The 27,179-nt window shown below is 36.7% G+C and overlaps 1 protein-coding gene across 8 annotated transcripts in view; it reads left to right on the top strand.

Moving 5' to 3' along the window:
* The first annotated feature begins 1,039 nt into the window (after positions 1–1,039).
* GRIA4 (glutamate ionotropic receptor AMPA type subunit 4) overlaps positions 1,040–27,179 on the top strand; it is a 608,284-nt gene continuing 582,144 nt past the window's right edge. For 4 of the 8 annotated variants that reach the window (XR_006272041.1, XM_043482044.1, XM_043482045.1 and 1 more), the window contains exons 1-2: positions 1,609–2,047; positions 3,249–3,407. Coding sequence is in view for 7 of the 8 variants with exons in the window: in XM_043482044.1 (XP_043337979.1) it covers positions 1,960–2,047; positions 3,249–3,407 (247 nt within the window). In the remaining variant the exon portion in view is untranslated. Of the gene's footprint in view, positions 1,369–1,608; positions 2,048–3,248; positions 3,408–27,179 lie in introns of those variants that run through there. The other 4 variants (XM_043482046.1, XM_043482049.1, XM_043482043.1 and 1 more) reach the window with 4 other exon arrangements.

Raw genomic sequence — 27,179 nt, 5'->3', positions numbered from 1 at the left:
TCTAACAATTCTTCAGAACCTTGGCTTTAGCTGATGTGACCCAGTCTTGCAAATTCTAAAACAATATGATTCAAGCAATGGCACCCAAAGACCTGTAAAGATTTAAAACACGTTTTCTTTCACAACTTAATGGAATTCGGGGACTGAATATACTGTCTCGGTCAGGAGACCTCAGATGGTAGAGAGGAAATCAGAAACCTTTCATCTATTGCTTCTGCAGTGGCTCTCTGGGTGTGGCACAGACTCCATCCAACACAGTCAAGTGAAAGGAAGTCTTAAAGATGACCTATGGAGAGGCAGTGACACCATAGCTCTAAAACTTTCTAGGACAATTCATTTTCTTCTCCCCTTTTAAAGCAACTATTGACATCATCATTGCAGTGCTTAAGCATTCCTGGGGTGACATGGAGTAGAGCTGAGTATTCTGGAGCTCCAGTTAAGAAAAGATGTGCATGAAAAACACCCGATTTTTCTATCGGGCACACATAGTCCCTTGTGCCCGCTAACCCAAGCGCTGTTCTTTCAGTTCTCCTTCCTCAGCCTCTGAACTATGTGCTTCCTAAATCCTGAGGCAGGACCAGCACAGAGGAAACCTGTCACCTGAAAAAGAGCCTGCGAAGAAAGGACTCTTTAACTCCCCTTCTTACTTTGTAGGTCAAGCGGTTCTTACTCCTAGTTCCCTGACTGTCAAAGAACAACGTAAAGGCCCTATTCAGTTTTCATTTCTCAGTCCCTGCCCCACCTTGTTCGTTACCCTTCTTTGTTCTTTAAATTAACTTTTCTTTCCTTGCTCTCTTTACTAGTCTGTTTCGGCCTCTCGGTGTCTCTTCTCCAGCCTGACCTTCCCCACTTCTTCCCTGGCTGGTGCCGGGCTCTGAGACTCGCCGGCGGCTGCCCTTTGCGCCTTTCCTCATCTCCCTGGGCCCCCTCATCTCACCCAGCCCTCTCTCAGGCCCTTCAGATTCCCTGGGCTGTTTGCGGATGAGAAACGTTTGCTGCAGCGCGGACAGGAGTCCTGTGCGCAGCCCAGCGGCAGAAGAGGGCGAGGCTGAGAGAAAGGCTGAGCTGGAGACGGAGGCAGCCGGTCCTCCCCAGAGCCTGCAAGAATGCGGCAGCGGGCCGGGAGCACCCGGAGGGACCAGCTCCCGGGGGCCTTGGTCGGGGCTTGAGGACCCGGCCCGCGGGTGGATTTCCAGCCTCACGTGGCCGCGGAACAGGGGCGCCTGGAGAGCAAATAGAGGGACCCTGGGGGTGCCCACCCTCAGAGTGGAGCCTCCTGCCAACGCGGGAAGGAGAGAGGCGGGAGCGGTGAAAGGGGAAAACCTGCCTCCACTGGCTGCGGAGCGTCGGAGAGCCTGGGGCGCTCCGGTGAGCAGCCGGGGGCGAAGCCCGCCGTGCGGTGGGCGAGGGACCTGCGGAGCTAGCGCTCGGCGCCCTCGGAGGGGCCGCCGGGGGGCGCGACGCGCGGGGCGGCGGGGGCCCTAGGTGGCCGGTGGCAGACCCCAGCCGCGGAGCGCGCGGCGTCCGCGGCGCCAGTGTGTGTACGTGTGTGTGTGTGTGCGCGCGCGTGCGTGTGTGTGTGTGTGTGTGTGTGTGTGTGTGTGTAGGTGAGAAAGCGAGGGCCGAGCGTGAGTGTGAGCTAGGCACAGATAGAGCGCATGTCTCTTCCCTGCGAGCAGCCTGGAGCCGCTCCACCACCATCTTTTGCATGTGCAATATTTGCAGCCGGACAGCAAACCTCTCCCACGGCGATGGAGACTGCGGGAAAAATCTGGCAGCTCGGGATGGATTGCTAAGGGAAGTCATAACCCTAAACCGTCCAAACCTCTTTTCGTTGTTTTTTTTTTTTTTTTTTCCGGTTGTTTTTAATTTTAGCGCCATAGTCCTCAATGCCTCTCTGAACGGTCTTTAGGAAGAGTGCGAGAGAAAGAGTGCGCGCCAGGGAGAGGAGAAAAGAAGATGAGGATTATTTGCAGACAGATTGTCTTGTTATTTTCTGGATTTTGGGGACTCGCCATGGGAGCCTTTCCGAGCAGCGTGCAAATAGGTAAGCTCTAATCCAGTGGGGTATGCATGTAGGTGGCTTTAGCAGATACCGAAAGTGAGTTAAATGAGTTGCTGATAAGCAATTTAAGGGAACCGTCGGCGTCTCCTTCCCCCTCTTCTTCTCTCGTCCTTTCTTCCCTTTATAAGGACTGCCTGCTTGGTGCTGGTTCAGTTGAAACAGCACAGAGCGGTTCTCAGTCTATATTCCATCCATCCTCAGTCTATACTCCTATTTGCCTCATGTCGCTGAAGTAGGATTGCAATAAGTTGGGATAAAATCTAATATCTAATGTCTCTTTTCATTTCTTTCTCTGGAGTGTGAAGGGATCTAAAGTTTGCTTAAACAAAACAAAACCCATCCACTCTTCTTCCCGTGCTATAGGCAACAGCTTTCGCTGTTACAAGAAGACATTGTTTAGGTAAAAAAAAAAAAAAAAGATATTTACACCCCGACCTCCTTGCCTTTGCTTGCTACCAGTTAACCGATTCCAAAATTATATCCCTTTCCTGGAACCTTTTCTTCTTTTGTTTTCCTCTTGAATTTTTTGCCCTTAATCCTCCCTCTGGACTTTATTTCTAGGGACCCTATCCGTCCTGTCCTTGGCTTTTTTTTTTTTTTTTTTTTTTTTTTTTTTGCTGTTCTTCCCTGTCTTTTGATGGGACGCAGCTATTGAATTCCTTCCAGCTAAGCCCAGGCTCACACTGCATCATTTCTCGTGGACAGTGCACAAAACGGGGCTAATTAGGCTGGGTCCAGGAACTGCATAAAAACAAAGTTCAGATCTCCCTTCTGATTTCCCTCTCACCTGCATGTCACCACAAACCTTCATTTCTGTATTTTAATGCAAATTGTCTTTTCTGCTCATCTGCATGCATCTTAGAAATGCCTGGAGCTGGCTTCTGTAGCAGTGTGCTGGGAATCATAGGGAGGGCAAGAGAGAGAAGGCAAAACACATTAAATGGTCTGTCTCAGAGGCCACTGTGATCATGACAAATTGGGACAGTAAAAAGCTGAGCTGTCCTAAAGACTGAAATACTAAACATACTCTTTAGAGACAAAGGGCAGTCTCCCAAGATGTGGCAGGGCTAGCTCCTTAATGTGTGTATTGGTGAATGGCCGTGGATTTGACAGTGCTTGGTGCGGGTGTAATAATAGTTACAAGAGGAAACACTGAACGGGCTTTTTCTGCTGTTTTTGATAGGTGGTCTCTTCATCCGAAACACAGATCAGGAGTACACTGCTTTTCGATTAGCAATTTTTCTTCATAACACTAGCCCCAATGCGTCAGAAGCTCCTTTTAATTTGGTACCTCATGTGGACAACATCGAGACCGCCAACAGCTTTGCTGTAACAAATGCTTGTAAGTAAAACATAAGTTGAAGATAAATGAGAAGAGAGTTAAGATAGGGCAGTAGAGTCCCTTTCCTCTGTATTATTACTGTTATTATATTTTAGAAAGACATTCAAGCTCTCCACAGTTTGCTGGTTAGAGAAGAAATCAGAGTTACAGTCAAGATATAGTCTCAGGGATATTTGGCTGGTCTTTCCTTCTCTTCCTTCCTCCTTCCCTCCCTTCATCTCTCCCTCTCTCCTCCTCCTCCCTCCCTCCCTTTCTTCCTTCCTTTCTTCTTTACTTTTTCTTGAAATTACTTTCTCCTTTAACATTTCAGTATTATTCCTACAACCTGAATATCAAGTTAGTGAAAATTGTACTCAATTTTGTTTTTTTATTTCTTTTCATTTGGTTTGCATTTGCTTTTCACTTGAGTGAGCATACATCTTGCTTTTAAAGAAGACACATGCTCTCTTAAACCGGTAAAGGCAATGGAAGGTTTGTTAACAGTGGGAAAGCGGGGAGTGGTGGTGTGGAGGATGTATATTCCACTAGGTTGGTTGACACTGCAGATGATCTGGTGATGTCATTTGAGGCTGCCCTGCTCTTATATTCTGGGTTGTAAATGTCTCTTGCTATCAGGTAATGTATATATCCTATGGCTATAGCTCCATGGATTCTTACCTTGGTGGCAAATCATGTTCATCTCCAACCCACTGAATTCATATACTAAGCCAACTGGATCTATTATCCCCACAATAAAATTAAGATTTGGTGACCTTACCTAATGCTATAATTAAACAGTTTTTTTAGAGTTCCCTTGTGAAAATACTGTATAACATAAAGTAAAAATATAAGCAACTGTGTATTAATTTAAAAATCAATAAAATATGATCAATAGAGCATTTAGGTTACATTTCACTCTAGAGGGAAATACATGTTTTCCATACCTCCTTATTTTTAGATGCTAATTTACTGCTTCTTAAAATTCGTGTGTTAAGATAATTGTTATAGTTTATGTAAGACATGTAGGAATAGTTTCTATATAAAGTTTTGCACAACAATAATAAAATATTCAGTCTGCATTGTGTAATATTTTTAATATATCAAGCTGAGTATATTTTTATTTTGAAAGTACTCTTTCTAAGTACAAGAAAGTGTATTTTGAACAAACAAGTGAATTTGAAAACAGAGTTTTTATGTGTTAGGAGCATATCTGTTTCATTTAATTCATATATATCTGCGATTAATTCATCTAACAAATAACATGATCATGTTTCTTTAATTTTAGGCACCTAATTAATGCTTTATTTTTGAATTTCATTTCATAAGGAGGTTAAAGCATTTGACTTTTTTTTTTTAATCTGCAGCAATTGTATTAATTTGCAGGAATGCTTTAGTTCCCTTGAGTACTACTTAATTTGAAAAATCATTTGTTTTATTTAATAATAAAATCAATATTCATTATAAAGATAATTATATGGGAATTGTTTTTAAGCAGAAATGAACATAAATTAGAGCTAAGTTTATGCATAGTTATTTCTTTTAATGTCTTGTTATTATTTTATGTTCCAAGTTTTGATAGAGATGTCAACGTTTCAAATAGTTCTAGGTATAAAATATTTTCCTTAGTACATGAATATTATCTGTTGATTTAAGTATTTTCCTTATATCTCTCTTAAGATTTTGGCAACAAAAACACTACTAAGTTTAAAAATAATTCATGATTCAAGTACATCTGAAGGTACTCTGTCTACAGTAAATTGCTATTTAAATATATATTTTTATTATTTAATTTTGAAAGACTTTCATAAAAGTGGAGCTATATTAGTTTTATTTTTTCCAGATTAGGTTCTTAAGTATTCTAAAGTTTGTATTATGGCTTCCAGTTTTATAAACTACAGTAATAAATCTTTCTTTTCTCCTTCCATATAATTTGTTAATCTCATTCAGGTTAATTTTAGTTAGTATCATATAATTTATGTGATAAAAATGTTATACAGATTAAAATGTTAGTGGCAAAGAACCTGTAAACATAAGAAATTGATAAACTGTACACATCATGAAAAGGTAGAAACAGGTATAAAATATAGACAGTACACTCTTCTTGAACATGTTACAATTGAGAAAATTGAAGCTAAGAAAACAAAGTCTGCTTATTTTGATTCCAAGTGTAATGTAATGTTAGTGGTATCATGTTTTTCATAATCACTTGTAATTGACTTTGTGTACATGTTTAAAATATTAAAAACAAATAAGTTGTAAATAAGGGAAATACATTTTCTAGTGAAGAAAGGAAAATTTTTTGACAAATGAGTATGCCAAATGTCCTTAAGGTGACTATAAGCAGAATCTGGGGAACATCAACAGTCAGAGAGTATGGTTCAGGTGACTGGTGTTTGTTAAATGAACTGACCAAAAGCCTGTACACGCATGATTTTCCAGTCTAATTAAAGGTGAAACATAAGCAATAAGCATGAGGCAACCTCATATATCAAGTGCTATGCCTTTGGGTACAAAAGGTAAAAATAATGTTCTAGAGAATTAACATGAACTTATTCCTCACAGTGATACAGACTAGATTTTAAAATTTTTCATGTTGTATTAAATATAAAGGTATAATATGTGTTCAACTAGGTCTATTTTAAATATGATTTTCCTAAAGTGAATCCTTGTAAAACTGCATAATCTAGTGTCTTTGTGAATGAGAACCACTATGCCGGATATATTTATTTTATGAAATATACACTTAAAAACTAAAAAAGGCAGACTAAGGAATAAAGAGTATTATTGGTCATCTACTGGATAAATGTAATTTAAGGTTGATTCTTCTGTCTCAAAATTAAACTTTAAAGAATATTTTGGACAATCTAAACATTCTGTGTATGGAGTTTACATACTACTTAAGTATAAACCCCAATAAACTCAAAATTTGCACTGTTGGGGTAAATCTCAAGTTTCTGAAGGAGAATGGGGTTTATTTTGGCTTGTAACTTTTTTTTTTAAACAGCATTTGTGTAAGATTAAATTAAAATACTGTTCTCTTTTTAAACTATTCCCATTGTTGAAAAATCGTACTTTGCCTAGTATAAAACTGAAATTATAAGAAATACAGATAAAATAGAATTATGGCATATTTCAATAACAAAGTATAGGTGTAATAGGTAGTCAAATTTCAAAATGTAATTAAAGATATACATTTTTTTTTGCTGTAATCTATTCAAATCTATTGCCAAAATAGATATTTAAAAAATAATTTGATGTGGACAATTTTCTTTAACAAAATATTATGCATTTGACCCCAAATAGCTATCTTCACAAGCAAACATGCTAGGTAAATTGAGTATGCTCTCTGAAAAACATTTAAGACAACCTAAAATGAGGCTGTGTTCTTATATTTTTCTAATAGTTAATAAAGATGTTTTTGTTTGGAGGATGATATATCTTAAATTTGGTCAAAGCAATAATAACCAAAATACTGACATAGTCTATCATCAAGTTTTCTAAAAGATAAAAAAATGAGATATTGCAATTATTCCTTTAGTTCAGTTATGTTTGAAATCCTGTGAAAGAGGCAGTCTCTTTACAATAAAACACAGAGATGTTCAGTTTCTCAAATTATTCTTTTAATTTCAAATGGGTAGTAGGAAATACATAATGAGATAGATTAAGTAGTCATGCAGATTAAGTAGTCACTTAGGTGAAATAGAATTTTTGTTGAATATTTCCAACTTTTTAAACTTGGATAGGAAAGACTAACTGGTTAATATTTTTGTTGTCTTTTATTTGTTTATTTTTTTAATGATTTGTTTATCTTACTCTCCTTTTCTGTCTAAAATCTGTCTATTCAGTGGTTTGCAACATGACAGATTGGAAAGTTGCAAATCAAGAATAGAATGCATATTATACCCTAGTAATGATGAAAAAGTTGTTCTTTTTTACCTTAAATATTAATTCTATTTGTGAAGGGTTTAGTTATCAACCCTAAATATCCAAGTTGAGTGCTACTTGTAAAAGTAGGTTATTATGTAAAATATACTTGTTTAGTTAATCTAAATATGTTTTAAATGTGACAGTATATGCAATAGGGTCTGCAGGCATTTTCGTTTATATACTAGGGACTTAATTCAAACATGTTAAATTTAAGGGTGCTGAATTAATAAGGTCTTTTGGCTTTAACAATGTTTAAATATGATATATTTTTCTTTTCAGGAACATGAAACCCTAAAAAGGCATTCTAAGAGTATATATTGGACTAATATAATATCTTAAAAATGCTAAAATTAAAATTCTGATATTTTGACTTTTATAGGTTGTTATAAGAGATATATTAGAATATTGAATTCTATTGAATTGAATTGAATATTGTTTGACTTCTGATTGTTTTTAGGAAAATGGGTTACTGTAATTAGGTTTCCTTATTTTGAGTTAATAGCAAGATTCTATGTTGATTTGAAATAATTACTTAGTTTTATAATATCATTTCCCCCTTTTATCTTAATTTTCCATCATGAGATTGATGACAAAGATGAGTCATATTCCTGTGGCTTGGACCTTTCTTAAATGCTGCACAATTTGCATTGATGTATTTCAGAATTGTCACAGGATTAAACTTCCATAAAGCCATTTGAAAAAATTCTCTTTACTTTTTTCTAATGAATTCTCCCAAGAGGTGTTTATTTCTCAAAGAGGAACAATTTTTACTTTCTGACTTTAGGAATTATGTATATATCTTATTAACAGAATTTTACTGGTGTTCAGGAATTTAAAATGAAGAATTAATTCCATATACCTTACATTTTATTATAACACAGATTTTAAACTGTTTTTGTGTACATGATTTTATTTGACCTCAACTAGTCTTAGAGTGAGCCTGTCTGAGAAAATAGTCATTATTTTTTAGGTAAGCCAGATTTGGCTCAAAGAAATCGCTTAATTTGCCAAAGACCATGTAGCTAATAAGTCACAGAGCTGAGATTTGAACCCATTTGTTCTAGTCACTATCCTAGCACTTTAACCAGGAGACCATGGATGTGAAAAATACACCTGTACTGAGATTACTTGAATCGAGAAATAAAATAACTCTTTTTTTTTTCTAATTTTATTTTAATATTTTGAAGAAAATAGGGCAAGACATTTCTGGGCAACTTATTCATTAATCAGATGACAGTGACTGATGCAGCAAAGACTGAAGTCATATTTTGTAATGACTCTGCCCATTCACTCTCTAGATTAGATAATAAACATAGTCACTTATTCATTAAACATGTTTATCAAGGACAACTGTCTTTAAGACATTCTACTGGAGAAGGAAATGGCAACCCACTCCAGTATTCTTGCCTGGAAAATCACATGGACTGAGGAGCCTGGTAGGCTACAGTCCATGGGGTCTCGAAGAGTCTGACACGACTGAGTGACTTCACTTTCACTTTCACTAGAAGTGAAGATTGATGTTTAGTCGCTAAATCATATCTGACTCTTTTGCAACCTCATGGACTGTAGCCCACCAGGCTCCTCTGTCCCATGGAATTTCCCAGGCAAGAATACTGCAGTGGGTTGCCATTTCCTTCTCCAGGGATTGTCCTGATGCAAAGAGCCAACTCGTGTCTCCTGCATTGAAGGCAAGTTCTTTACCACTGAGCGACCTGGGAAGCCCAGAAATGAGGATACTGAAAATTATAAGAGTAGTTGTTGCCCTCAAGGAGCGGTGGGAAATATATACAAGCCAGTTATCACAGTTCAGTAAGACAAAGTATTATGACAGAGAAATAGAGTGCTGTGACAGAGATTAACACAGGAAGGAACATCAAACTTGGCATGCTGTCCTATGGGAGTTATTACCTGATCTGGGCTTTAAGGCTCTAGTTATTTGAAATATAGACAGGAAGGAAGGCACCCCTCACCAAAGTAGCAGCACATGACAAGTCATCAAGGGATGGCAAGGCCAGGTGTGACTGAGCCACTGAATATGGTTTAGTCTGACCGTAGTACTGAGTGTGAGGGGAAGGATAGGTGTGCCAAGGGGTGAAGCTTTGTACATCCACACAGGGGCTTGAAGCTCTTGTAAGGAAACTCTTTTGAATAAAAGGGGGACCCATAAATGATTTAACACAACAGTGCCGTAATCAGATTTATGTTTTATAAAGAACAGGATGATTTCAAGAAGGAAAATGTATCAGAAGGGGGCAAAATGGGAAGAAAAAAACAGTTGTCTTGAAGTAATACAACTTAGGATGATAAGTTCTCAAATAAAAGTGGAAGCTCTGAGACAAGGGAAAAGTAAATAGATCCATACAGAACTGTTGACAGAATGTAGTGATAGATTGGATGTCTGTGTTGGCTGGTGAAAAGAAGTATGGTAAAAATTAAAGATGATTTCTTCAATTTTTAGTTCTGACAAATTATCAAAACCAAACTAGGAAGGGGCACACCGAAGAAGGAGCAGATTTGAATGAGGAAGGTGAGTTTAGTGTGGATATATGGATAAGGAGGCATTTAAATGCAATAGAGTTTTGGACATATGTATCTGGAGCTCTTGGGCTCATTCTGAATGGCTGAAACCATGGATGTGGATGATATCATCCAGAGAGAGCAAAAGCAGTGAAAAGAATGCTGAGGACAAAATCCCAGGAAATACCAGTACTTCAGGGACAAGGAAAGAAAGGGAAACTGAAGGAAATGGGTCAGAGTTCAGAGGAAAGTGAGGTAAGAATAATTCACGGGAGCCAAGAGATAGGAAGAATTTCAAATAAATAGTGATCCATCATGTCTTTGATTGACAAATTTTAATAACAAGTTGCAAGGGTAATTGATCTTTAACATCAGTCTTTTCTTCTCTTTTCTTTAGTGTTTTTTTGTATTTTGACTAAGAAAAAAAAAAGCAGCCTTTATTAATCCCACATAGATTCTATTAATTCATACTCTTTGTGTATAGTGGCCTAGAATATTCTTATAATTAGTGATAGGGATAATCTTTTCTGGACTTTTGATCCAGATGGGCTTGGACTTGCAACTGATAGTGAGCCAGTTACTTGAACTTTTGAGCCTCAGTTTCTTCATTCATTAACAAAAGACACACGCATTTTATGAATATTAGAAAAGTGCTTGGAAAATATTTAGCCTATAACTATAACTCAATTAAATTTAGCTGTATTACATTTTCTGTGTCATATAGAACATTTATTTCTGAATCAGTGCAAAAATTTCAAGTTTATATTTTCTGTTTATATTTTGAAAAGCAGTTTGTGTTTTGAATAAATATATTTTATTTATATTTCATAGGAATTTTTGACCTCTAACTTAATTTTAATTTATACACAAATCTAAATGCATATTTGTCTAAACTATTTCTAAGTCCTACAAGAGGGTAACTTTCTTGGGAATTGTTGGACCATTTGGAGAAAGAATTGGTTCATGAATGGATTAAAGGGATTAATGGATTCTCCTAATTGTATGCAAAATTGTATGTTCTTGAGTGTGGCATGTGTGTATGCATGTATGTGAGTATGTAAACAGAGAGACAGTCTAAATTTTTGAATACCTTATCAATGAATTTCAGTCACACACACACACACACACACACACACACACACAGCCCACAGCCCTAAAGGAGTTACACATAGATTAGATAAACAGTACTCCATTCCCTATCTTCTTCATTTCAAAAGCCAGTTGGATTTCATTTTTTAATCTAACCAAGAATTTTTCCATAAACTTCATCTCCAATAGCTTCTTCCTCATTATAGAAAATAATCAGTGTGTCCTAGCTGGGAAAATGCTTGGTTTGGTCTTCTGCCTATTAAACTATCATCATATTATTTTTATTTCTTCTCAACTATCAAAAGCTCTACACATTCCACATCATCTCCTCCTATTTTTATCATGATTTACCTTTTCCCTTAACCATCACCACTCCTGCAACAGTGTTCTTGAAGGTCATTTAGTGATTTACAGATTAGTAAATTCCATTGTTCCTTAGTCACAGTCTTTTAATAATTTGCAGGATTTGACATAGCTGATAACCCCCTGTTCTTGAAACTCATTTCTCCTTGATAATATAATTAGCTAGTGATTATATGCCAAGGGTCTGTATTAATTACTTAAATTCTTACACAACTGTAAGAAACAGGCATCACTATTATTTTTATTTTATATATGGAGAAACTAAAGATTTGTAGTTAAGAAAATATGCCTAACCACAAAGCATTCAGGGCATCAGATCCTAAAGTTGGTTTTGCCTTCCATTCACACTAAAGTCTGATTAGTATAGTATTTGTAAGATAGCCATCGCTCTGTGTGACAGTGGTTAGCTAACTCCTAATTTGAACAGAAAGATGTTTGCCTCAAAGTTACTCCTTTAACAATTTCCATTTACCCAGTGAATAAAATGCCACCAGGTGTAAAAATGAATAAACACCACCAGGTTTAAAAATGAATAAATGAGTCTTTAAATGCTGCACAAACATTGGATACTTCCTCATTTGGTCAACCTACATAATCTTTACAGGAATGTTATTTGATGACTAGTGGTCAGGGAGTTCATTTCAGGTTTTGCCTTACATGTTTTTGGATTCCAATAAATATAATGAGGAATGTCTTAAAGATCCTTGACTTTAAGTCAAAATTTCTGCAGTCTTCATAGCATCCTTACTTGCCTTTAATTTAATAAAACTACTACAGTCATAAATAAAAAGTTCAATGTTATCTTAGAAATGAAAGGTAAAAAATTGTGATGTAATAATTTTCTTTTAGCAAGCCATTATACTTCTCCAGCAAAAATTACACCTAAGCTATAACCATTGTTTGCTTATTTTTGCTTTGTCCTTATTTTTAAAAAAGCAGTTTCTCATTGTTGCTGCTGTTCAGTCACTCAGTCTCTTTGCAACCCCATGGACTGCAGCACACCAGGCTTCCCTACCCTTCACCATCTCCTGGAGCTTTCTCAAACTCACGTCCATTGTAGTCAGTGATGCCATCCAACCATCTCATCCTCTGTGATCCCCGTTTCCTCCTGCCTTTAATGGTTCCCAGCACCAGGGTCTTTTCTAATGAGTTGGCTTTTCACATCATGTGGCCAAAATACTGGAACTTCAGCTTCAGCATCAGTCCTTCCAATGAATATTCAGGATTGATCTCCTTTAGGATGGACTGGTTTGATCTCTGTGCTGTCCAAGTGACTCTCAAGGGTCTTCTCCAACACTACAGTTCAAAAGCATCAGTTCTTCAGTGATCAGCTTTCTTTACAGTACAACTCTCACATCCATACATGACTACTGGAAAAATCATAGCTTTGACTATATGGACCTTTGTTGGCAAAGTGATGTCTCTGCTTTTTAATATGTTGCCTAGGTTTGTCATAGCTTTTATTCCAAGGAGCAAGCATCTTTTAATCTCATAGCTACAGTCACCATCCACAGTGATTTTGGAGCCCAAAACAATAAAGCCTGTCACTGTTTCCATTGTTTCCCCATCTATTTGCCATGCAGTCGTGCATGCCATGGGACCGGATGCCATGATCTTCATTTTTTGAATGTTGAGTTTTAAGCCAGCTTTTTCACTTTCCTCTTTCACTTTCATCAAGAGGTTCTTTAGTTCCTATTTACTTTCTGCCATAAATGATGTCATTTGCATATCTGAAGTTATTGATATTTCTTACGGCAGTCTTGATTCCATCCTGTGCTTCATCCAGCCCAACATACTCATGAATAACTTTCTCATCAGTAACTTTAAATATATTACATATTGTGTTCTTTCCATTCTCATATTTTTATCATCTTTTTAAACTCACCCATGAAAATTTCAAGTGATTTAGAAATCTTAAAAGCCAAAATATAATTGCAATCTCACCACTAAGGGATAATCACAGTAAATAGATCTTTCTGGACTTTTCCTTTTATGTGTATAGGCCTAAAGTGAGCAGTAGAATACTATGAACATAAAATACCTATATATATATTCACACACAACTTTTTAATAACAATGTTAATCTATAAGTGTATTTTATTAATGTTTTATTTCATGAAAAGTTTTCTCTCAGTATATAGACCTATCTTATTTTCTTTTACTGCTATGTAATGCCATTGTGCAAAGTTGCTGTTAAATGTAGCCAATACCCTCTGGATCAACATTTATGTTGTTTCCCATTTTTTATGTTGCAAACAGAATAGCAGTAAAACTATCTGAGTACCTGTGTGAATATCCCTATAGGATTAATTCCTGGAAATGAAATTACTATAACAAACAATGTGTATTTTTGCTTTTAGTCCATATTGTTAATGCAGTTTCCTCAAAAAGTATTGTTTAAATTTACAGCAACCAAGATGTAAGAATGGTTGGTTTTCTATGACATGCTAATACTGGTCATTATCAGTCTCTTGAATCTTCACTTGTCCTAATGGGTGAAGTTCAGTTCAGTTCAGATCAGTCGCTCAGTCATGTCCAACTCTTTGGGACCCCATGGACTGCAACATACCAGGGTTCCCTGTCCATCACCAACTCCTGGAGCTTGTTCAGACTCGTGTCCATCAAGTCAGTGATGTTATTCAACCATCTCATCCTCTGGCATCCCCTTCTCCTCCTGCCTTTCATCATTCACAGCATCAGGGTCTTCTCCAATGAGTCAGTTATTTGCATCATGTGGCCAAAATACTGGAGCTTCAGTTTCAGCATCAGTCCTTCCAAGGAATATTAAGGACTGATTTCTTTAGGATTGACTAGTTTGATTTCCTTGCAGTCCAAGTTACTCTCAAGAGTCTTCTCCAGCACCACAGTTCAAAAGCATCAATTCTTCAGCTTTCTTAATGGCCCAAATCTCACATCCACACATGACTACTAGAAAAACCATAGCTTTGACTAGACAGAACTTTGTTAGTAAAGCAATGTCTCTGTTTTTTTGTTTGTTTGTTTGTTTGTTTTAATTAATGCTGTCTAGGTTGGTCATAGCTTTTCTTCTAAGGAGCAAGCATCTTTTAATTGCATGGCTGCAGTCACCATCTGCAGTGATTTTGGAGCTCAAGAAGAAAAAGTCTGTCACTGTTTCCACTGTTTCCCCATCTATTTGCCATGAAGCGATGGGACCAGATGCCAAGATCTTAGTTTTCTGAATTTTGAGTTTTAAGCCAGCTTTTTCACTCTCCTCTTTCACTTTCATCAAGAGGCTCTTTAGTTCCTCTTCACTTTCTGTCATGGAGTCATCTCCATATATGAGGTTATTGATATTTCTCCCAGAAATCTTGATTCCATATTGTGGTTCATCCAGCCCAGCATTTCGCATGATGTAGTCTGCAGATAAGTTAAATTAGCAGGGTGACAATACAATACGCAGCTTGGACATACTCCTTTCCCAATTTGGAACCAGTCCATTTTTACACATCCACAGGACTGAGGAAACAGACTCTTGGAGGGCAGAAATAAAACTTTGTTTAAACCAGGATCCAGGAGGAAGGAGCAGTGTCCCCACAAGAGACTGAGCTTGACTTGCCTATGAGTGTCTGAGAGTCTCAGGTGGAGGCATGGTTCAACAATGGCCTGCTGCGGGGTCAGGGGCGCTGAATATCGGTGTGGGCATAAGTCCTCAGGCCAAACAACAGGGGAGGAACACAGCCCAGCCCATCAACAGAAAATTGGATTAAAGACTTACTGAGCATGACCCCACCCATGAGAACAAGACCCAGATTCCCCCACGACAGTCTCTCCCATCAGGAAGCTTCCAGAAGCCTTTTCTCCTTGTCCATAAAAGAGCAGACATAATGAAAACCACAATCACAGAAAACTAACCAAACTGATCACATGGATCACAGTCTTGTCTAACTCAATGAAACTATGAGCCATGCTGTGTAGGGCCACCCAAGCCGGACAGGTCATGGTGTAGAGTCCTGACTAAACATTGTCCACTGGAGAAGAGAATGGCAAACCACTTCAGTATTCTTGCCTTGTGCCCCATGAAGTGTATAATGGGTGAAAATGACAGCTAATTGCTGCCTTAATTAGCATATTTTTTTTATTAATAGTGATGTTAAGAATATTTTCCTGTATCTATAAGACCTTTAATCTCTTTCTGTGTGAACTGTTGTTCTTTCACTTTACCAATGTTTTCTTCTTTATTTGAGGGAGTGTTTTACAAACTATAGAAATGAACCCTTTGTCGTGATGTTGAAGATTATCTTTCTACTATGTTTCTATGTGCCTTTGGCTTCCAGCTTCATTTATGATGCCTTTTACCATACAGACATTTACAATTTTTATATAGTCAAATCTCTGAGTCGTCTTCTTCATGGCTTCTAGATTTCATGCTATGCTTATAAAGGTATTCCTATCCTTAAAACTGTAGAATATTGTTCCACATTTTTTTAGTACACTTTATGGTTTTATACTTTATATTTATAATGCTAACTCTTTTGGAATTTATTATGTGTGTTAGGTACTAATCTTTATTTATTTATTTTTTTTCCTCTGTTCTATTTATTTGAAGACGCTTTTTTTTTTTTTTATTACTATTTCTTTGAACTGATACATTTGTGCAAATCTCCTGTAATCATGACTGAATTTGAGCTTGAACAGTTCTGTGTTTTACCTCTTCCCAGGTTCTCCTCTTTGCTGTTCTTCTTCTCCCTGTCCTGACAGTCTCACATAGTATACTTGCTAGTTTTGATGTTTTTATTATCTGCTTTCTTGCTCCACCTATTACTTTCCTAGGTTTTTCCCCTGTTTGTTACCATCTGATCAGCTCCTCTTGTTTCTATATCCAAATTTCATTACAAATATTTCCAACTTTCACCATTTCTAGCCCACATTTCTAGTGCAAATCAGTGATACTTTTCTAATAATTTAGAGCTGAGTATTCCACTTCTGCCATTTCCTCTCCCCACCCACTTTACATACCAGAGCCAGTGGTTCCCTTCAGAATTGAAGCAAAATACTGTTTCTTCTTACTTAACACCCTCCAGTGGTTTTCAGTTTCTTGGAATAAAATTGCAACTCTTTTAACAGACTTTGACTCTAAGCATGATCTATCTCTCGTCCATATTTTTGCCATGCTCAACCATGTTGGAGTCCACTCAGTCTTCTTTTTGGTTCCTACACATGATTTAATCCTTTCTTTCTTTTTTCTATGCCTTTGCATTTTCCATTCCCATTTTTGGGGGTGGGGAGTCCTCCAATGCAGTTTTTGTTGAGTAGCTTTTTCTGGATCTTCAGGACTCAGGTCAAAGTCATTGCCTAAGAGAAATCTTCCATGCCAACCTCTGTAGAGTAAGCTCTCTCACACCCAAACTCCATTTACTTTGTACTTCATTGTCAACCCTATGATAATCTTTTTTTTTTAATCTATAATTGTTATTTTCATTTGTTAACATATTTATCATCTATATTCCCAGTAGAATAAAAACTCCCATAACCAGGACTTTATTTGCCTTGTTAAACAATATATCCTCATAGCCTTGCTCAAATCCTGGTACAAAGCAAGAATCAGTATGTATCTTTGAATATATGAATGAATAATGTGTGATGAGTTTTCTGTTCACTCATCTTTGGGGCATTCTTAAGATAGCCAAGACTTTTCATGTATTTTAGAAGAAAATTGAGCAGAGGATCTAAAGACAATAAGGTAGTGGATTCATTCCTTATCTTAAGCATATATACGTGTGTGTGTGTGTGTGTGTGTGTGTGTGTGTGTGTTTCTCTCTCATTTGTTTTCATTAGAGTCATTTGTTTTGATGGGTTAGGTAAGGAGGAAAATAAGTCTTATAAAGAAGAAAGTGGGAGTATTAATGCAAATTGATTTATATTGCATTGGCCTGATGGAACTTTGATTAATTTAAATCTGATAGAAAAGAATTTCTAGGTACTTATAACATGTGGTCTTTGCTGACAAAAGAACTAGAAAATGCTGATTCAGTACTCTTTCAGAGTAGAAGAAAGCACACATGGGAAGCCCAGGTGTATTAGTAAGCATGCTCAAGAGAATCATCTGTTCAGGTGATTTGTTCATTGGCTACTTCCTTGAGTGAGTGAGTGAGCGAGTGAAAGTCAGTCATGTCTGACTGTTTGCAACCCCATGGACTGTAGCCCACCAGGCTCCTCTGTCCATGAATTATCCAGGCAAGAATACTGGAGTGGGTTGCCGTTTCCTTCTCCAGCGAATCTTCCCAGCCCCAGGGATTGAACCCGGGTCTCCTGCATTGCAGGCAGACACTTTACCGTCTGAGCCACCAAGCACTGCTTCCTTAGCACTTCTTAAAGTTCATGAAATTAGAAGACATGTGAAAGAAGGCATCTGTAGTCAAATGTATAATGAAAACCTGTCAATTCTTGATTACCTATACTGCATATTCTATCAATTTCACAATTTGCCAGTTTCTATAGCCCTTATCCCTCCTGTTTGAAATTAATTTATCCTTGTTTAAATTGCTTAAATTTAAGCTATGTATATAATCTTACCTCAGCAAGTTGGAGAAGCATTTCACTATTTCTCTGCTCCAAAGATTTAAAATCAGGATAAATAGATATTTTCTGAAAAAACCTATATGCATGCTTTCTTTTTTGTAATGAAAAATCTGTCAGCCCAAAAGTTTCCCTTCTTGCTCTGATTACCAAGGAGCTCAATTTTCACATTTACTGATCAGTAACAACATTGATCCCCAGTTGGGAAAAAAAAAAAAAAAAAAAAAGCTTTGTATCATTTTTCTAGATTCCACATATATGTTAGTACATGATATTTGTTTTTATCTTTCTGACTTACTTTACTATGTGTAATAGACTCCAAGTCCATCAACATCTCTACAGATGATTCATCTCTTTTATCATTGAGCAATATTCCATTGGATATATGTACCACATCTTCTTGAGCTTTCCAGGAGGCACTAGTGGTAAAGGACCTGCCTGGCAGTGCAGGAAACTTAAGAGATGCCTGTGTTGGGAAGATTCCCTGGAGAAGAGCATGGCAACCCACTCCAGTATTTTGCTGGAGAAACTCCTGGACAGAGGAGATTCATAGGGTTGCATAGAATTCATAGAGTCCATAGGGTTGCAAAGAGTCAGATATGACTAAAACGACTTAGCATGCACACTCCGCATCTTCTTTATCAATTCATTTGTTGTTTGACTTTTAGATTGTTTCCCTGCCCTAGCTATTGTAAATACTACTGGAATTAACACTGGGCCAGGGCAGGAATAGAGATCCAGGCATAGAGAAGGGACATATGGACACAGCAGGGGGAAAGGAAGGCTTGGACGAATTGGGAGTGTAGGACACAATCTTGTGTAAAATGGTATTAGGAATCTGCTATAAAGCACAGGAAGCCCATCTTGGTGATCTGTAATGACCTATATATGTAAGATGGGGGTTGGGGGTGAAAGGGAGGGCTTATATGTATACATATAGCTGTTTTACTTCATTGTAATGCAGAAGCCAGCACAACATTGTGAAGCAATTAAAGTCCAATAAAAAATGAGCCTTGTTTATATATTTTGGTTTTTCTAAGCTAATTAATAATATATGAGTTTTATATATGATACAGTGTAGATATCAAACATTGAATACATAAACAATGTATAAACACTGTATGTATATGACATATATGTATAAGATATATAAATATATCTTATAAGACTGTACACATCATTTCAAGAAAGAAGCACAAAGGTACAGTATCTATAAATTAACAGTGTAGATAATACCCCTTTCAACGAAGGTGTTGATCAGCTTTTGCTTGAATAGTTAACTTCCCTATATAGTACTTTCTGTATATTGTATATGCCTTGGAAGATGATATATCGATAGGTAGATAACCTGTCAATTCTGTTAGATTGTGAGTTCTTTGAGGACAAGTGTGGTAACCTTATCTATTCCATGAGTCTATCACTGTGCTAAAATTATGTCCTATGATTAATGAATGTCTGCTGACTGATTGTGGGGCAAGAGGAAGGAGGGAAGGAATCCATTTCTTGGTTGATTATTATAACAACTAATTCCTAGCCAAAATTGAATTAACATAACATAAATTAACTTCTTCTGCACATGAATCAAATCCTTCACAATTCTGAAAACAGATATCACAAATCCCCTTTGGACTTCCCCAGGCTAAACAACACTTCCTTATATGATATACTTTCTAAAACATTTAACATCCTAGTTCTGGTATTTTGAATATCCCATGGATTTATCATTTTATTAAAATATATTCACCTGAATTAACCCATTCTCCTGTCATAAACTGTCCAGAATTAAACCACATTTTTGACACAGATGATTATTATCTGACATGATCTACCTAGGTGTGAATATTAATTCCAATTATTTAGGCATTTTACATATAAAGTGTAGATCAAGATTATTTGAGTTTTAATTAGCCTGCTGTATCACTCTGTTCTTGTTAAATTCATGGTCAATTAAAACTTAAAACTTTGCTCTTTATCCTACCTGAATTGCTACAAATCAATCTCTCCATAAGGCAGTTTTTAAAATTCAAAATGAAAGATTTTACACATTCAGTTCAGTTCTGTCGCTCAGTCATGTCCGACTGTTTGCCACTCCATGGACTGCAGCACCCCAGGCCTCACTGTCCATCGCCATCTCCTGGAGTTTATGGAAACATCAAGACCATCTTGAGTTATAATTAAACTAGCTATAAACTATTTTCAACTCCATGTGACTCTTTGCTGTATGATTATCCTTATTGATGATCAAAATTAAAAGCAAGCTGTGGAAGCAACTCATGAATCAATACTCTTTAGGTATGTTGGTAGTTAAATGTCAATTATCCTAAAATAATGTATGATCAAATTTCTCCATGTTGTTTATAAAAATTGTCATTTCACTGCACTTGTACTTTTTAAACATTAAAACAAACACAAAGGCCATCAAATTTAATTGAAAAGGAAAATTTTAAATCACTCAAGATGGCTGGGGCATTTAAAATCGATATAATGCTTTTGAAAATCAATTGGTCACAATAGATCAAAGACATTAAAAATTGTGCATCATTTGACTCATAAAAACAGGAAAATCTCTAGTCATGAAAATGCTCATTAAAGCTTTACTTAAACAGAAAATCAGGTCTTTTATAATATGCAGGTTGGAAAAGAGTTGATATCTACAGGAGGGGAAAAATGAACAAAACATCATTTGTAATGTGTTTAAAGGCAAATAAGTCACCTTAAAGGCTGATATAGATGCTGATAGAACACTACGCATGCATTCCAGGTTAAATTTCAGACTGTCTTCCCTCTTTTAAATTATTGATCTTGGGAGAGATTTATTACTTACTTTAGTTGGCACAGATGAGCATCTATACTAAAATTGTGACTTGTCACTCAGTCACATAATGCAGAGTTATCAGAACTGGTTTTCAAAATGTAAGCTGAAAAGTTGTAAGACTAGAATAATAATTAGTACAGTTATAATAACTGTAAATAACTTTATGCTTTTATTTATAGATATAAAATATGTAGCATATACATCAGAATTTGTTGTGTACACATATAATATATTCATGATTTTAGCATTTAATTCTAATTATTTTTACAAAATTTGGTTATGACTGTATGTTATGAAAACAACTGGTTATGAAAATAAGCCTCACTTTACAGAAATGATAAAATCATAGATTAGAAACCAAGTGTGAATATTTTATTGAGAAGGAAGTCTTGATAAACTTTTACTTTTTTTTTTTTCAAAATAGCAGTATCTTTACTTCTCCTGAACTTTATTTCAAAGGGTAATTTTACATTTCATGATAGTAATACTCCAGTGCTTTTAAGTTAATAGAGTGCAACCAATGTGCTCAGTTTGGCAGAATAGCATGTGCATGTGTGTATGCTCAGTAGCTCAGTCATGTCTGACTCTTTGTGACCCACATGGACTGTAGCCTGCCAGGCTCTTCTCTTCATGGGATTTCCCAGGCAAGAATACTGGAGTGGGTTGCCATTGCCCTCTTTGAGGGATCTTCCCAACCCAGTGACTGAACCCACATCTCCTGCAACTCCTCCACTGGCAGGTGGATTCTTTACCACTGAACCACTCAGGAACCCCAGAATAGTATATAACTAGAGACAATATATAGGATATGACTTCAGTGAAAAAATATAGACTCTTTGATTCCATTTTCATAAGAACCATAATACATACAAGAGATTTAAAGTTACCATACCAAAGTTTTGGTAATGATTGTTTTTCTTTAATGCTATTATGCAGAATTTTTGTTTTTAATTTACATATTTCTGAGGTTTTTATGTTTACAAAAAGCATGCATTTAGAGTTTTCTGATTAACAATATTTAACTGAAAGAACATATTGTGCTCTCATCACTAAGTATTCTGTTTATCTTGCTCTATTCAAATGTGGCAGATAACATAAGATCTTTAGACATTTAAGCCAATATCAGATCTTGATGTCAGAATATCATGTCCACTTAGCAGTTGCCATGTTTGATCTCTTTGTTTACACACATTCATTATTTTAAAATGGAAATAGCTTGAATTAATTAAAAGTATTAAAATTAAGTCATTATGTTCCCTTTAAAAGAACCAAGAGAACATTTGGTGATTACAAGCATTTTTCATTGCCAATTAAAATATGTAACTTACCAAGTCTAATAGCATATATTATTTTCAGTTATGTAGAAAGCATAGTAACTGTGTGCCTGAGTTGATAGCTTTTGAATATCTGGTCACTGTCTTTCAGTCATCTTTTTTGATTACCCTGGGCTTCTACTGTGGTTCAGCTGGTAAAGAATCTGCCTGCAATGTGGGAGGCCATCCTGAAGGCAATGTGTTTATACAACTATAATAATTGTAGTAATATTTGCAATCATGCATGAGTCATCTATTCATATGAGGATGTCAATAAAGAGTTGTTTTCCATGGTTTTATAGCATCTACAGTCACATTGCCTTCAGAATGTTCACATTCTCCCCCTGGAAAGTAAACTCCTGGTTGACTAGGTTCCCATTGTTTTTGTGAATGAATCCCTAGTGCTTGGTTCATGGAACAATGCCTAGCACATATCACTAAATTACTGCTTATTGAGTTTATGGCTATGAGAATGGAGGGATTTATGATGAGATACTAGTGGTTTTTTTTTGTTTGTTTGTTTGGCTTTGTTTTTTTTCAAACTTTAGACTTTTTATTTTATATTGGGGTATAGCCAATTAACAATTGTGCTAGTTTCAGGTGAACAGCAAAGGGACTTAGCCATACTAGATACTAGTGTTTTAAATTAATTTCTTGAGCATCCAGTTAAGAACTGAGGCAGAGTTTATTTTTGTGTATGGTGTTAGAAAGCATTCTAGTTTCATTCTTTTACAAGTGGTTAACCAGTTTTCCCAGCACCACTTGTTAAAGAGGTTGTCTTTTTTCCATTGTATATTCTTGCCTCCTTTGTCGAAGATAAGTTGTCCATAGGTTCGTGGATTTATCTCTGGGCTTTCTATTCTGTTCCATTGATCTATATTTCTGTCTTTGTGCCAGTACCATACTGTCTTGATGACTGTGGCTTTGTAGTAGCGTCTGAAGTCAGGCAGGTTGATTCCTCCAGTTCCATTCTTCTTTCTCAAGAATACTTTGGCTATTTGAGGATTTTTGTACTTCCATACAAATTGTGAAATTATTTGTTCTAGCTCTGTGAAAAATACCGTTGGTAGCTTGATAGGGATTGCATTGAATCTATAGATTGCTTTGGGTAGTATAGCCATTTTAACAGTATTGATTCTTCTAATCCATGAACACAGTATATTTCTCCATCTGTTTGTGTCCTTTTTGATTTTTTTCATAGTGTTTTATAGTTTTCTATGTATAGGTCATTTGTTTCTTTAGGTAGATATACTCCTAAGTATTTCATTCTTTTTGTTGCAATGGTGAATGGTATTGTTTCCTTAATTTCTCTTTCTGTTTTCTCATTGTTAGTGTATAAGAATGCAAGGGATTTCTGTGTGTTAATTTTATATCCTGCAACTTTACTATATTTGTTGATTAGCTCTAGTAATTTTCTGGTAGAGTCTTTAGGGTTTTCTATGTAGAGGATCATGTCATCTGCGAACAGCGAGAGTTTCACTTCTTCTTTTCCTATCTGGATTCCTTTTACTTCTTTTTCTGTCTGATTGCTGTGGCCAAAACTTCCAAAACTATGTTGAATAGTAGTGGTGAGAGTGGGCACCCTTGTCTTGTTCCTGATTTTAGGGGAAATGCTTTCAATTTTTCACCATGGAGGGTATGCTTGCTGTGGGTTTGTCATATATAGCTTTTATTATGTTGAGGTATGTTCCTTCTATTCCTGCTTTCTGAAGAGTTTTAATCATAAATGGATGTTGAATTTTGTCAAAGGCTTTTTCTGCATCTATTGAGATGGATTAAAGATCTAAATATAAGACCAGAAACTAAAACTCCTAGAGGAGAACATAGGCAATACACTCTCCGGCATAAATCACAGCAGGATCCTCTATGACCCACCTCCCAGGTTATTGGAAATAAAAGCAAAAATAAGCAAATGGGACCTAATTAAACTTAAAAGCTTTTGCACAACAAAGGAAACTATAAGCAAGGTGAAAAGACAGCCCTAAGGTTGGGAGAAAATAATAGCAAATGAAGCAACAGACAAAGAATTAATCTCAAAAATATACAAGCAACTCCTGCAGCTCAATTCCAGAAAAATAAATGACCCAATCAAAAAATGGGCCAAAGAAGTAAACACACAGCTCTCCAAAGAAGACATACAGATGGCTAACAAACACATGAAAAGATGCTCAGCATCACTCATTATCAGAGAAATGCAAATCAAAACCACAATGAGGTACCATTACATGCCAGTCAGGATGGCTGCTATCCAAAAGTCTACAAGCAATAAATGCTGGAGAGGGTGTGGAGAAAAGGGAACCCTCTTACACTGTTGGTGGGAATGCAAACTAGTACAGCCGCTATGGAGAACAGTGTGGAAATTTCTTAAGAAACTGGAATTAGAACTGCCATATGACCCAGCAATCCCACTTCTGGGCATACACACTGAAGAAATCAGATCTGAAAGAGACACGTGCACCCCCGTGTTCCCTTCAATCTATAGTTTTAACTGACTTTTCATCTTATCTCCTCATAATAATCTACTCTTAGAAAGATGGTAATGATAACCCTATATGCAAAACAGAAAAAGAGACACAGATGTACAGAACAGACTTTTGGACTCTGTGGGAGAAGGCAAGGGTGGGACGTTTCGAGAGATCAGCATTGAAACATGTATAATATCTAGGGTGAAACAGATCACCAGCCCAGGTTAGATGCATGAGACAAGTGCTCAGGCCTGGTGCACTGGGAAAACCCAGAAGGATGGGGTAGAGAGGGAGGTGGAAGGGGGCATCGGGATGGGGAATACATGTAAATCCATGGCTGATTCATGTCAATGTATGACAAAAACCACTACAACATTGTAAAGTAATTAGCCTCCAACTAATAAAAAAAAAAAAAAAAAAAAAGAATCTACTCTAGACACTTCTGTTTACTTATAGTTCTCACTTTCCAACCTCTTCACTTTCTCACTTCTATCCAACTTCAAAGACAATAAATAGCACTCCTTTAAATGGCTTTCCACCTTCTTTGCATAGGTAGAAGCACTCCCATCCTTTTAATCAAGGTTCTTGTGGAGGGAGAAAGTATAGACTTGAGGTAGACATAGATTCAGTTCCCATCACTGTCACTCAACTGTGAACTTTTGATGAACTAATCAACCTCTTTGAGTTTCAGGAGCCTAAAGGATAAATTAAGAGGGAAATTAATTTTTTAATTGGAAACATAAAACAGTGTGCATTAAAATATGTCATATAAATTGTTTAGGTATTTTCCTCTGAGGATTTGTGTAACTGCAGTAATCATTGAAATAATAATATGTATCATTCACTCAGCCTCATGTGAAGAAAATAAAATTCTGACTTTAATGGCTGATGGAAGTAAACGAGAAGGTGTCTCTACTATTTAGAGTTAAAAGATAGTAGAGAGTATTGTTGCTAAGTAGGATATGGAATGGAGATAGAATTAAAGGTCCTAGAGCAATTTCTGCTTTCATTTTGTAGCTAATTAAATTACAAATTTCTGTCTGCTGGAGGAGTCCTATAGGCATTTGGGTAGTCAAGTAGCTGCAGAGTGATCTGAGGTGAAGATATGGATTTTAGAATGGTCTGCATGTAGGTGAGCTTTAAAAATATTAACAAGAAGGAGATTGCTGGAATATATGCAGTTAGCTTAAAAAAAGAAAAGGATTCCTGAGGAAGATCAATAGCAGGAGGAAGACAAAAGCTGTCATATTTGGTTCACAAGACTTTAAAAATGTAATTTATTTCCAACCTAAAAATCAGTAAATTGTACATAAAGTTTTGTATTTCTAACTTCTATGGAAACTTACAAAATCCTTATTACAATGTATCAGAATTTCCTAAGGGCAGCAATAGTGTGAAGATTAGTGAGTGTCCCAGTTAAATAAGATCTGCTCTCTCTAGTCAGGTGATAGGAACCCTGAGGCCTACTTCCATTTAGGCCTTATATGCATTTGACTAGATGACTCCTGAGAAAAAGAACAAATAAGCAAGAACAGTTTCTCAGATTCACAACCCTGGCATATGCCTCGGAGAGGTGTGGGGACTAAAACTGAAATATCTGTGATTAGGGAGAGACTGCTCAGCTTTAAAATCATTTAAGAAAGCAACCTCCCCAATATCTTGCAGTATTTAGAACAAATCAGAACATAAACATAGAAACTCCTTGAAGGTAGTTACTCCATTGTGTTCTAAGTTGTATTTTATATATTATGAGAAATATTAGTTCTGTATGTGCTTAGTAATTGCTAAATGTCCTTAATGAAAAGTGCAATTTAAATAGAAGAAATTTACTATTCCACATATCTGCTTGAAAATTATCTTAAAGTCAAGGTTGATTTTTTTTTTTTTTTTTTTTTGGAGGGGGCGGTCAGGAGTCACTGATTTTCACAACTGGTAGTATCGTTATTTCTTTTTGAAAGTTAGTTACTTGTGGCTGCTCTGGGTCTTGATTGCCGTTTGCGAACTTTCTCTGGTTATGGAGAGTAGGGGCTACTCGCTAGGTGCGGTGCGTGGGAGTCTCATCGTGGTGGCTTCTCAGGCTGTGGGGCATGGGCTCTAGGGCATACGGGCTTCAGTGGCTGTGGCTCACTGGCTTAGTTGCCCTGCGGCACGTGAAATTCTCCTGGACCAGGGGTCAAACCCATGTCCCCCCAGCTGGCAGGCAGATTCTCAACCACTGGACCACTATGGAAGTGCAGTATTGCCGTTTCTTAGAAGATTTTTATATGTCTATCTAAAACAGGAGTCCCCAACCTCTGGGATCTAATATTTGATGATCTGAGGCAGAACTATACAATATTAATAGAAATAAAGTTAAAAAATAAATGTAATGCACTTGAATCATCCTGAAACCACCCCCTTCACCATGGTCCCTGGAAAAATTGTCTTCCATGAAACTGGTCCCTGGATGTTTGGGACCAAAATGTTGTGGACCACTGATCTAAAGTATGTATTTTTCTGGTTTTAAAATTCAAGTGAACAGATTCCAAAGTATAAATTTACAAATTCTGTAGCAAGTTGTAAATCTTCTCAGTAGAGTATAAGCTTCTCATGGACAGAGTCTCCAGCTATGTTGTTTTATCACCTGAACATAGAACATAGCACAGTATGCAAATTGTAAAAAACTCAGGAAATATTTTTGAATATGGATTTGCATTATTACTCAAGCTGTGATTCCACAAATTAAGTGTAATTGCACTGGAGTTTTTAAGTGGAGTTTGGAAATCTC

The sequence above is a fragment of the Cervus canadensis genome, chromosome 11 (genome assembly GCF_019320065.1).
Source record: "Cervus canadensis isolate Bull #8, Minnesota chromosome 11, ASM1932006v1, whole genome shotgun sequence".
Lineage (NCBI taxonomy): Eukaryota > Metazoa > Chordata > Mammalia > Artiodactyla > Cervidae > Cervus > Cervus canadensis.
Note: the sequence above shows the minus strand (reverse complement) of the source record. Positions and strands in the feature narration are given on the sequence as shown.